The sequence below is a fragment of the Phodopus roborovskii genome, unplaced genomic scaffold (genome assembly GCF_943737965.1).
Source record: "Phodopus roborovskii unplaced genomic scaffold, PHOROB, whole genome shotgun sequence".
NCBI lineage: Eukaryota > Metazoa > Chordata > Mammalia > Rodentia > Cricetidae > Phodopus > Phodopus roborovskii.
This window is the reverse complement of record NW_026125397.1, coordinates 27,189,628-27,202,715: the sequence shown is the minus strand read 5'-3', so window position 1 is coordinate 27,202,715 and position 13,088 is coordinate 27,189,628. Positions and strand designations below refer to the sequence as shown.

The 13,088-nt window shown below is 41.8% G+C and overlaps 1 protein-coding gene across 1 annotated transcript; it reads right to left on the bottom strand.

Annotated features, from left to right (window-relative positions):
• Positions 1 to 2,610: 2,610 nt before the first annotated feature.
• Popdc3 (popeye domain containing 3) lies at positions 2,611 to 5,751 on the bottom strand. Its single transcript, XM_051175599.1, has 3 exons — positions 5,140 to 5,751; positions 4,102 to 4,210; positions 2,611 to 3,012 (listed from the first exon to the last, which is right to left on the bottom strand). The coding sequence occupies exons 1-3, from the start codon at positions 5,622 to 5,624 to the stop codon at positions 2,734 to 2,736; spliced, it is 873 nt and encodes a 290-aa protein (XP_051031556.1). The 5' UTR covers positions 5,625 to 5,751; the 3' UTR covers positions 2,611 to 2,733.
• Between the last annotated feature and the right edge of the window lie 7,337 nt (positions 5,752 to 13,088).

The window sequence follows — 13,088 nt, the reverse complement described above, 5'->3', positions numbered from 1 at the left end:
TCTCACTCCATAGCCCAGGCTGGCTTGAAACTCACTATGTAGCCCAGACTAGCCACAAGCTTGTGTTTCTCCTGCCTTGGCCTCTCAAGTGCTGGAGTTATGGGCATGAGCCACTGCACCTGACCAGAAAAGGCTCAACTTGTACTAAAAGGGTAAGAGGGGCAGACAGAAGGGGGACTTCTTTTTGAGCACTTTGTCAAACAGGTTGTGCCCTTCAGAGTGTGTGCAGTGTAACCCTGACACACCCTGTACTCACCCTGAAGACAGCACAGGGTTGCTCCACTTTGAAGAGGTGAGAATATTCCATGCTGTGCAAGTGCTCAGAGACACATTTGTTTCACAGCAGAGTCATCTTGGGAGCAAGTCCCTAAGGCTATGGAGTCCAGGGCATGGGGTCAAATCAGTTTCAAGGAATAGCTCTGATGCAATGGGAGTGCAGTAGAAGTCTGTAAGAAAGATTTGCAACCTCAGAAACTTCACTGGCGAGTACAGTGTGGTGTTTATGGGCTCAATTTCTGTCACTATCTCTCCTTTTCCCTCTCACTGCCCTCCAGAGTACTTCTTGGGCACAAAACTAAGGACAGAAAAATCTTAAGGCAGAGATAACAGTTCTTTAAGGTTGGGTCAATCTTAGGCAAGCTTTCTGAGCATGTGACATGGGTGATTACAAAGGGTCTTTCACTTTTAAGCACTAGAACTTGTTTGGTGCTCTGTTGATTTGAAATTCTTACTGCTTTTTGAAGGTTTCCATTTATTTGTGAATATGCAGGTCTTCTACCCAAAGCTGTAAAGTGTTTCTTAGCACAGGAGCATTCTATATGTCTCTCATCTTACTGTGCTCTTAGCAATAAGAGACTGGTGATGATAAGGCTGAAGCAAAATGACCCAGTTTTAATAGAAATTAAATTCTCTATGTACCATGGGGTTTCTAGGATACCCATTTCTGCTTTCCATCTGGGCTGACCAGAATATTTTGAGATAGTAAAATATAGTTTCCTAGACATTTACTATTAGACATCAGTGTAGTTATAAGGGTTTACTGTAGGGTCTTTTATTTTTATTTTTTATCAGATTAGAAAACCTGTAAACAAACTAATGTGTTGGATCACAGGCTCGTGTTAGTACAAAGGTTGGTACCAACCCTTCATGACAGTGGAGATGGCGAGGGTACCTGCATTGTCCCTCTCTCTCTAACACATAGTTAAAAAGCTAGCTGATAGTTAATTCCTGCTAAATTGTTACCTGGTATAACCTAAGGTATTACATTATCACCTGGGGTTAATGTAAGATGGGATTTGTTACTTAACTGCCACAAATCTTAAAGACACAAGGACCCGAATTTCTCCCACAGCCATGGTATGTGTGACTACACTGGAAAATGGCTGCCGCAGTATCTGACTGTTGTGTCTGTTTACTTAAGAACTTCTGTAGCCACTTGTGGCCAGAGAGGCAAGCGTCCCATTGCTGATCTTAGTTCATGCTGGACTTTCATTATCCAATAGCTTATCCGTACTGGTGACACAGACCTTTCCATGCTGTCCCATTTACTGCAGATGTAGTGCACTTTAGATACTTCTCCCAAGCCCCTTCTTGGCTTTACTTTGGAAGTGTCTGAGAAGGCAGAATGTCAAGCTTGTATCACCTACCCATCTAGCCAGCAGCTGTGATCTGTCTGCTCTGCCTCCTGTCTCTCTGTGTCAATCACCGTCCTGTTTAGGGTCTCTGGACCCCATCTCCACTCACATGCTCAAGAGCAGCACTCAAGCCATGCCCCTCCCCCCTTGGAGATCATGCCATTTCTTTCTCAATCCCACTTCTTGCTCAGCTGACTGGATTTCAGTTTCTCTTCAAATCAGAAAAGCCTGGAAAGCATACCTGCTTTGCTCTCCGAGTGCCTTGGTCTGTTTTCACCAAGCTCTTGTCTGTTATCACTCTACCAAAATGTTCCTGGTGAAGCTCGCTGGTATACTTCCTGTTTGCTCATTTCAGTGGTTTATTCTAGACCTGCTTTCCCATCTCTCAGCCACTTTAATCACACTTCCTTGTTCCTTTCTCATGGTGCCTCTGGGGGACATTTGGGTCTTTGTGTCTTTCATATGTTAACACCAACTGATAATTTAACTTCAGGTCAGATAACGGCAGGGATTTAATTTTGCTTTCTATGAGTTGCCTCTTAATAGTCATTGTAAAGCATACATTCAGGATTTGTTTGTAGCAAGAAAGTAGTCTCCAAATTGGCATGAATAATTTCTTACATTTATTCTACTTTTTAGTCACATTAAAGAACTTCACATGTAAAAGAAATAATTGCCCTCCCCCCAACAGTGGAACTTACATTTGTCAGAGATTGTCAAAAAAAATATTCTAGAAATGGGTTTGTGGACAGTGGCAATATGCTCTTATGCTGAGAACGTTTGCTAACTGCTTCTCCTGGACAAACAGGACAAGACGGCATGGGTGAGAAAATGTTGGAGAATGCAAAATCACATTCTCCCAATTCCAGTGCAGAAAAGGGGAAAACTGTCCATTACTATTCATCTTCCTATCCCATCATAACAGCAAGGAATATGAGAAAATTTGTAAATTTTATTAACAATGCAGAAGTTAAAGTGAATCAACAGCTGGCAGTGCATCTGGACTCTGAATTTAAGTTATAAAAATATCAGTGTGCTAACTTGCCTGGGGAATGATGAAGTCTTTTTCATAGTAACTGCACAACTTCAGGTTTTGATGTCATTTGTTACAATGTTGTCTGGAATTCCCAAACTGTTTCAGGGGTGATTTAGACAGGCATGGACTTGACATTTGATAGTAGTTGGGTAACCGGATATCATAGTGATGTTTTTTCCCTGTATATACCCTGTCATTCAGGGCATAGAGTTTATCTGCGATGTCACTGCCAATTAAAACGGAAAATAGGCGGGAGATGTAGCGGTGCTGAGCGAAGAGCAGGTATAATTTTTTTCTCCTCCAAGACACATACCGACAATCAGTTTCTGCTGTGAGGGTTACCTAAAAAAATGAAGACACATAAAACAAACTAGACAGCAAGAGATTCAAACACAGTTCTTAAAGATTTATTTTTATCTCTATGAGTGTTTGACTTCCATGTGTGTATGCACTGCACATGTGTGCAGTGTCCACAGAGGCCAGAAAATGGCACCAGATACCCTGGAACTGGAGTTACAGATGGTAAAAGATGTCATGTGGGTGCTGGGAACTGAACCCATGATTTCTGTAAGAGCAGCCAGCACTATTAATCACTGAGCCATCTCTCCACCTCCTTCAATCACATTCTTCTGCCCCAAATTCTAATTGAATTTCTTACTGTCCTCTTAGGTTAAGAAGTATTGTAAAAACTTAAGATATTAAATACTAAAATAAACTACATCATTTATTTCTTATCTAATTACAATGCTTGTACACATGCTCCTCTCAATTATGTCTTGTATTTTGCAGAGCTACTTGATAGGAAAATGAAAGAGTTAAGCTGGCTAATACCAGAGAAAGATTTTTTTCAACCCTAACACAGTTTCTCTAGTAAATATGGAATACAAATACTATTTTTACATATTTACATGTATATGCATGTTTTGCTTTATAGGAAACAGTATAGCATAATAAATAGGACCAACTGAAATGATTGTCTAACACTACCAATACATGACAGACAGAAGTGACAGCAAATTTAGAAATAACTGAAGCCCATCAAGCATTTTAAAATTTTCAAAAGCCATTTATTTTGTAGTAAGTGCAATTTCTTCTCTTGGCACTTTCTAAACTATCACACCACTACAGTGTTTAAGGTCAGATCTTAGTTATTACATATTAATTCCCAGATATGAGGTTCAACACAAGAAACCTAGAGAGTATTCATCAGACTCCTTCCTGCCGCTTCTGTCCCCTTTTCTTTGTGACTGCGCTATCAGTCAGCAGGACTCAGAACTGGAAAGTGTGCACGAAGCAAATTGTATCCCAAAGTTAAATATAAATTAAAGCTGTGTTATGTGTTGTTCTATGTGTATGCCTGCTTGCCTTAAAACTAAGATTCATCTGTTCAGAAGGCTGGGGTGTTAAGTATGTAGCCTATTTAGCCCTCACCTGAAAAATGCCTTCCTCTGTGGGTCGTAGTGAATCCCACTCCGGAGAATCCAGGAACTGAAAAGGGAAGATGTAATGCAGAAATTCGCCATCCACTGTCACTCTGACCCTAGCGAGACACAAGGACATTTTTTATGAGGGGACAAGAAAGTGTACACATTTGAGGTTATATTGTGGACAGATGTCCTTCAGCCTCTGGTGACTTCTTCCTGTTGATTTTTGAAGAACAAAATACTGAGTTCATATACTACCTTAGTGCCCCCATGAGATTTGTGCACAGCTACTCCTTGTTTAGGCATCTGGAACAGTAGTAGTAGGTGACATTCACCACAGAGTCACATGTATGAGATAAGTCCAGTCCATATGTACATTGTGCTTTAGCACAAGATGTGAGTGTACTCAGATTTTCTGACTATGTGGGAGAGGGTTTTAGAGCATAGTGGAGATCTGCTACAAGCACCTCTGTGAGTTTCATCTTTTCAATTACATGAAAAACATATTATTGTTTGCCCCCTTACACTTTTCCAAGTTTAGAGTCTATATATACAGACTCTTGGAGACTTCACTCCCATTTCACACAAGGGGGCAAATGCTAAAATTTACTAAATAAATTTGATAATATAAAACTCAAAGTTGGCAGTTATGTAAAAGAATGACAGTAGAGTCTACCTAAAATACTTTGTGTACCAATGAAGGTTCTATTAATTCAAGCTGCCTCATCCTCCCTGACATCCAATGGCTAGCTACAATGCAGCTACTACAACCACAGAACTAAATTCATGCAACATTGCATCTGTGCATGCTTGTGAACTTTATTTCTAAAATGGAAAAGTAGCATTCTTGGTTATTTCCTCGTTCAAGTAAACAATACCATGTTCTCTAAATGCCATACCTATGATTCAAGTCTCAAATATTTCTCCAAGTCTCAGGGTACTAAATGCCACTCAAGACTATGCTGCACCAAGATGGACAAACATAGAGCAAAGAAACACAGACCACTACTATAGAGAAAAGACATGTAGCACAGAGGGTACAAACCTTCCTGAGACAAGCATGGAGAGTCTATCAATGGAGGTTTTCCCTTGCATGGCGTAACAGTGCTCCTTTTCCAAAGTTACCACTTCAGAGCTCAGAGCGATTGTTCTGAAGACAGGCAGAGGGATCCCGAGGGGCTTGAAAATGGAGCTGTACAGCACCTGGAATTCTCGGGCAAACGTTATGCTGTGAACTTGATATGCAATGTGAACAAACTGCATGAAGCAGATGACAAACAGCACAAAATTCCAGGAAAATATGTCAGCAGCACAGACGTCTATCCATGCCCAGACTGCAGAACACAGGAAACCCAGCCCCAGCAAGCTGAAGACATAAAGGAGCCCGAAGAACCCACTGCCGCCCATAAAACCTACTACAAACAAGATACTGGCAAGGTGGTAAATGGCACCCTCAGCCTCTTGCTTCCAGGCTGTGCAGACTGGGTGTTCACCCACAAGGCTCTTCCACAAACTTGAATTCTTTTCCATGGTTCCACTATCTGGTTTTTTGTTCAGTTCACTTCAGCTGACACTGAAGCCAGCACTGGAGTCCTTCGCTTTGCCATCACTGAACATTGCTCCTCACAGGCCAGGAGCTGTTATGACGAGGGGTTTAGTGGGCATGGAGCCGGAAATCTACCAATTCAGCACCAGTGTCTATAAGCTCATCTGGGCTCTTGATTAGACCAAGTCCTCAAAGATGACGCTGTTGCCTGTGTAAGAGTAAAAGAACAGAGGATCTAATTCAGCAAAAAGAATGAATAGTGCTTTATTTAATGAATCAATATGCAAATTGACTTCCTATTATTATGAAATCAGGATGTTTTAGGCACAAATATTAATTAAATTTCTAATGACAGCATATTTACTAAAATTTGCTAGCTACTTCTTTTTTATTTATGTATTTTTCTTTTATGTGCATTGGTGTTTGTGTATCCCATGTAACTGGAGCTATAGACAGTTCTGAGATGCTATGTGGGTGCTGAGAATTGAACCTGGATCCTCGGGAAGAGCAGACAGTGCTCTTAACCATTGAGCCATTTTTCCAGCCCTGGCTAGCTATTTCTTTTTAAGGGTGTTCAGGTTAGTTTTTGACACCAACTAGAGTCACCTGAGGAGGAAACTCAATTGATTAACTGCCTCCATCAGACTGTGGAAAGCAACTTTGTGGGGGCATTTTCTTGGTTAATGATTGATGTGTAAGGGCCCAGCCCACTGTGGATGGTACCAGCCCTGGACAGGTGGTCCAGAGTTATATGAAAAAGCAAATTCAGTAAGTCATGGAGAACAAGTCACTACTATATTCCCCATAGTCTCTGCTTCAGCTCTTGCCTCTTGGTTCCTGCCTTGAGCTTCAGACTTGACTTCCTTCTATGATGGAATAATTTGTAAGACGCAATAAGCCCTTTCATCTCAAGTCAGTGTTAGTCACACAACAGACAGCAAACTAGGACACAGGGTAACTAAATCCTTTATAGTCAGCTAGTCTCCACAGCAGTAGGACAGTGTAACTCAGAATCACATAACATATTGACTAAAAATGGAGAGCCACAGATTTCCCCCATACTAAATATATTACATATATTAAATAAGGATCACTGAGGGCAGTTCCTAGAGATGTGTATTTTGAACACACTATTTACAGTTTATAGATGAAAAACACTGGGGCTCTGAGAAGCCAGGAATATATCCAAGCTACACAATGGTCAAAGCAGAGCAGGCTTCAGTAACAATGCCCTCTGCTGGATCCAATCACAGCAACTTTCATGGAAGATGGTTTAAACTTGACTTTATAAGGACCCCAAACAAATCAGGAAACAGGAAACACATGGTCAAGAGACAGATCTTTAAGAAAATGTTTAATAAGTTAGATTCAGACAATTTAAGAAAACACATAGTATAGTACAGTTTAATTTGTCTCTATTAGAGGTTCAGGTTAACATTAAATCCATATAAATAACATACTTATTAATTCCTGTTAAGCATTTACCAGATGGTCAACAATATTATTGACTGTGCACCTCTGCTCATATATTCTCTACTCTTTCAAGCATGTGGTAAAAATGCTAACGTGGGACCTGGGTATGGAGAGAAGTAGGTATGATGATGGAGGTCCAGGATGGAGGTCCAGGATCCATGCATCCTCCACCACACCACTTCCTCACTGTCAAGTGCCCTTCAGGCTCAATCGGAAGGAACAGGAACACTAGAAGCAAAGACCTCAAATGTGGATGCTGTATATTTACTGTATTCCAGACAGCTCGTGTCTCAGAGGGAAAAATAAAACTCCACACGTTAGTGAGCATGTCTCACTGAGTGGGAAGACACAGGCCATCAGTCAGAACCAGAAACTGAAATGAAGGTGCTCCTGCTTGGTACTTGTCATTCATGAACCTTTTCTTAAGCATCGGGAGCCCTGCTGGGTGAATCAGAAAGGAGATGGAAGGGGAGAAAGAGGGAAGGGACAGAGGGCTTAAATACACAACTGAGCATGCTACTGCCATTTTTACTTGTTTTAAAAGACACTTCAATCATTTTGCAGACCCCTAACTGCAGTCAGTCTGTGAGACACAAGCTGACCAGCATTCTGAGCATGCTCAGTTTCTGCTCTTGGAAAACAACACACAAAATTCTTTTGTACGAGACTGCCACATCAAAGAACAGCTCTTACAAATGCAAGGATGAGTGAGAACTGCAAATACCAGCCAGCAAATGTCACTCCTGCTGTTTTACTTTTAAAACTGGGGCATTCTAACCAATCAATTCGTCAGGATACTCAGCACAGCCACGAAAACCAATATGAAAAGAATTGCTAGTAGGTCTCTGAACTTTGGTTTGAACTTACTTAAAAATTTATAATCCTCATCGAAATGTTAAGATGATGTTGATAAGAGAAAGACCACATAATTGGTGATTCAGAAGGGAGCACAGGGGAATGGTCCCTTAAAATGCTTGATTTGGAGGGTATGTCAGGGCCTCTGTGTTCGGGAAGTGTGATCCAGGGTGGTTCTCAGAGGAGCTGTGCTTCTGGGCTGCTTCTGTTGCACTGAAGTTGCTCGCAGACCATTCTGGACACAGTATTGCTGAATCTTGTTGACTTGCCCTGATTGAATTACTCCACACCCAGCCTGGTGTGTTTGTATCCAGTCACCACAACAGATGTGCTTTATTAGAAGAGGAAGAACTGACAGCGGCAGGTGATGGCCAGGAAAGGGCCTCTGCCATGTGTCACGATCACTCTGATGGCTGAACATGATTCATCCGCCAGCTGCCTGCCTCACAGACCCCCAGGCCTGGTCATTTTTGTGTGTAAATAACTGCTGAGATATGCCCAAGCAGCAAAATAGACATCTTCCTCAAGCAGTAACTGATCTTGCCCACTGAGCTACAAATGATGGAGACAAAGACCAGAAAACTAACACAGCACTTCCAAGTTTATACAGCTTTATCCCTAAACCTTTAAGACTGAATTATAAAGGAATAAGATGCATTCCATGATAAAAAACATACTCAGTGGCAGGCAGCATAGCTAGTTGCATACTGATGAAGATGAGCCCAGAACTGTGCTTCACAGTTACTATCTCACTGCCCAAGAGAGGCAGGGTCTAAATAAACCATCATGCAAGCATAGGGAGAAGGGCACAGCCTGGTGAAGTCCCCAGGGACCTGGGCATAGCCTGGAGCACAGTCTGTCAAGTCCCTGGCTACAGGTGAAAGAGTAGTTAGTCCCATCCTGAAGCATGGGTGCTCAAGTGCCCCTCTGGCTAGCTTCGCTCTGGCCAGGACTCAAAGCTTTTGATCAGATAGTGTGAAAGCGCTGGGCAACACCTCTCAGTGGATGTTTAAGACCTGATGTATCTGCTTGTACTGCTCAGATCACAACAGTCCACTTCTGACACACAAACAGCCTCTCATAAAACCATTCGCTGTACTATTTGATGCTGACTGATTCTTCCACTAGGATCTAAAATTGAAAGAGAAGCAGGGCCAGAGACATATGTTATTGTGTGCCTGACCCCTGGCATTCAGTGGCTGTTGGTTGAATATGCTGAGATATTCTACCCCTAACATGGGACAGATACAGGGGCACAGATACAGGGAAGAGCCCAAACTTGAAGATACTTCAGCACTAATATTGAAGAGTTGGGGAATCTTCCCCCCCCAACCAAAACATCTGGACCAACCCCAAATTCACAGGGAAATCCTTGGCCTACAGCCTTGAGCTGCTTAAGAACATTTAATTACTGCTTTGATAAAGACAACAGCTAGTCTGGTACCAGTGCTATTGAGTTAGTTTGGGTTGCCTAGCAACCCACAAGTTCAAAATTCCAATATTCTACTCATTAATTAAAATCAGATCCCAACTTCAGAATGTGTTGCATATGCTAACTTCTCATCTTTAGCTGTCTTTTTTGTTTCTACTTATCCTCGAGATGGTGTATTTACTGAGTACATATGTGCCAGGGAAATTTTTTAAACTATCTCACTAAATAGCCCTGTGAGGCAGGTAATTTCATCTCATTCTTACTGATGAGAATTTTGAAAGTATGAGACGGTAAATAAGTTGTCCAAGGTCATACTGCTTAGAAGTTACACATATTCTCTCCATTACTAATTTGCTTCCATTACACATCACCCACATCACTCTGCCCTCTGTTCTTGATGTGCATTTAGTCACCATCAAGCAGGGAAAACACCACCTATTCTTTCTTGTGACACCAGAACCAGTTTAGGTGGCAACTCCAGAAATCCCAACACCCAGGAGGCTGAGTCAGAGGCCAGCCTAGGTTACATAGTGGGACCTGGTCTAAAATGCAAATAGCTAATAAACCAGCAGTAGCTCCAAACAGCACCAGAGTCTCTTTATGACTTCCCCATGCATGAACTTTTGACCAGGTTTTTAGTAGTAGGTGTGAATTCCCTCCTGTTAAGCAGACCTCAGATCTAATTAGAGAGCAGCTGGCTACCCCATAACTGCAAGGCTGCTGTTGCTCCAGTGGGCACATTTTGCTGGGCTGGTCAGTATTATATCTTACAGGGTTGACAACTAGATAAGACAACTGATGACTCTTCTACCCCTGCAGCCTGCAGAGTCCCTTCCAGCACCATGAAGGGAGGAAGCTTCTAGCTCAGTTTCTGCTTAATTTTTCTGTATTCTGAAACTAAAGTGTATGGCATCTTCAGCAATAGGGTCTTGTTATCTATATCTGGGGCATAACCAAGAGCAATGGTAATAGCATGTATTATTTGAGAGGCTTCTTGGGGTCTTCCTGGTCAACAACTCAGGAACATTTGTCATATCTAGCTCTAGGATATTCTTTTAACAAGATACAGTTTCAGGAACTGCATTACCCATACATGCAGGGTATTACTGTTCCAAGTGTGTGTGTGAGTGTGTGTGTGTGTGTGTGTGTGTGTGTTCACCATTGCACATGTGTGGAAATTGGGACAACCTCAGGGCTTGGCCCTCACCTTCCTTGTTTGAAACAGAGTCCCATTGTTCTCTGCATACACCAAGCTAGCTGACCAGTGAGATCCTGGGAATTCTCATGTCTCTGCCTCCCACTTCTCTATAGGAACACTGGGTTTACAGATACACACAGATGCATCTGGCTTTGCATTTTGGGGATTCAGATTCAATCCTCATACTTGCATATAAATGTTTTATCCACTAAGTGTTTTTAATAGCCCTTGCTTTTCCTAAATTATAAATTTTTAATTAGCCTGTGAAGTACTAGGTTTCCATATTTCTTTTTCATACATTTGGTTTAGCTGATATAACCCTACTCCCTCTCTCACATTTCCACCATTCCTATTCCTCTCATCTACCTTCATACTGCTTGTATTCAACTGTCCCCCAAACCAAGCCCTGTCCCCTTCTAGCTTCACAGCTTCTGCAAACACACAAACCTAGGGGAAAAAACCTAATGCTGTTGTTTTGCTAAATGAACATATTATCAAGTTTCCTTCTAAATAATATGTTTATATCCTTGGTCAAGGAAACATGTTCTCAAAGTATGCAGTGGTTAAAGCAGAAACTTAGAACTGGTCGCAGTGCTGAGAATCAGTGACTGTTGAGTGCTAAGTCCTACATGGGACACTGTGAAATATAAGATGGAGAATAGTGCTTAGAAACATTGTCTTCTGGGCATGGCATGGCCTCTGCTCTCATGAAATCCCTGCAGCTATGGTTATTAACTGTACAAGATTGGGCCCATAATTATTCCATCATAGATTGGGAAGGGAACTCACAAATCCCCACTCTTAGCTGAGAAGCTATTGGCAGCTGATCATTTTGTCAGTGATGTAGCCACTAGTAAGTTGTTGAAGCTCTAGTAAGCAACTCTCCATCCATATACAACCAACCCCAATTACACACACACACACACACACACACACACATATTTAAGTGCTCACACACACATGCACACCCAGACACATACACAGAGACACACACATGCACACACGTATACATACCTAGAGATACACACAGGCACATACAGACACATACACAGAAACACACACATATGCATACACACATACACACAAGTGTAAGAGAGGAACTTGTTGGGAAGGAGGGGTTCACAGTGGGAGGATAAAAAAGGTAGTGGGGAATAAATATGGTGTCTTGGAGTTTCTATTGCTGTGAAGAGACACCATGACCACAGCAACTCTTATAAAGGAAAACATTTAATTGGGGCTTACAGTTTCAGAGGTTTAGCTCATTATTGTCATGGTAGTATACTGAAATCAGACGTCTTTGCACCATCCTGGGCTCCAGTGGGTTCACACCAGAGATGGATCTCAGTTAGGGATAGAGGAGACTCTGCTATTATTTCAAGGCTACAGTATAGAGTAGCCTTGAAACATCACACTTTCTCTGATTCCCATGTCACAGTTGGCTTTCATTCCCGATGATCTGGGGCCCATGACTGTCCTCACATTTTATCACACACTTCAAAGATGTTCCTCAGTATTTGTCCTCCCCATCCCTGTGTATGTTCTATGTAGCTCCCACTATATAAATCCCTCTATATAATTCCCACTTGTGGAGGATGAGAAGAAGTGTGAGTGTGATGACATCAATGTCCCTTAATTCGACAACATTCTATGGGAAATGATAAAACAGTTACTCTATGGCTGTTAAGTTTGCAAACTCTCAAGTAATTGGAGGCTTTTGTTTCTCTGTAACTATAGGACTAAAGCATTAATTACCTTGCATGTTGCCTTGTTGGTTCCCGTCTTTTATCTCAGAGACCATTTGGTTTTTCTTTCCTTAGAGACTCCTCAGGTAGATCAGAGCCTGGATGTTGCCTTCCTTTGCTTCCACAGGAGCACAGCTCTGACAGCATCTCTCATGTAGTCTTCTAATCGAGTCCCACATAACTTAACATGGAAGAGTGCTGCTTACTGGCTTGCTCGTCATGGGCTTGCTCAGCCTGCTTTCTTATAGAATCCAGGACCACCAGCCCAGGGGTGGCCCCACCCACACCACCACCACCCAGGCTGGGCCCTCCCTCATCAGTCACTAATTAAGAAAATGCCCTACAGCTGGATCTTAATTTCTTAATTGAGGTTCTGTCCTCTCAGATGACTTTAGCTTGCATCAAGTTGACATAAAACTATCTAGAAATACATACATACATACATACATACATACATACATACATACATATCTTAACAGAAAGCTAATCACACAAGGGGTTAAGAATTGTCACTATATGTAAGACCTTTCACTAAAGTAATACTAGTATTTATGGCATTTAAAGTTCATGTTGATGAAGTACAGGATATGCAATCCACACTACGTTTAAGTCAGGAAAAGATGATAGTAATCATTTCTTCAAAGCATCTGGAAAACAAGGCACTAAGAGACACTAGACATTGCTTCCCAGGGCACTCTTCATAGAGCCAGGAAGCCCCTGTACTGTCAAAGCACTTAAATACTCAGGC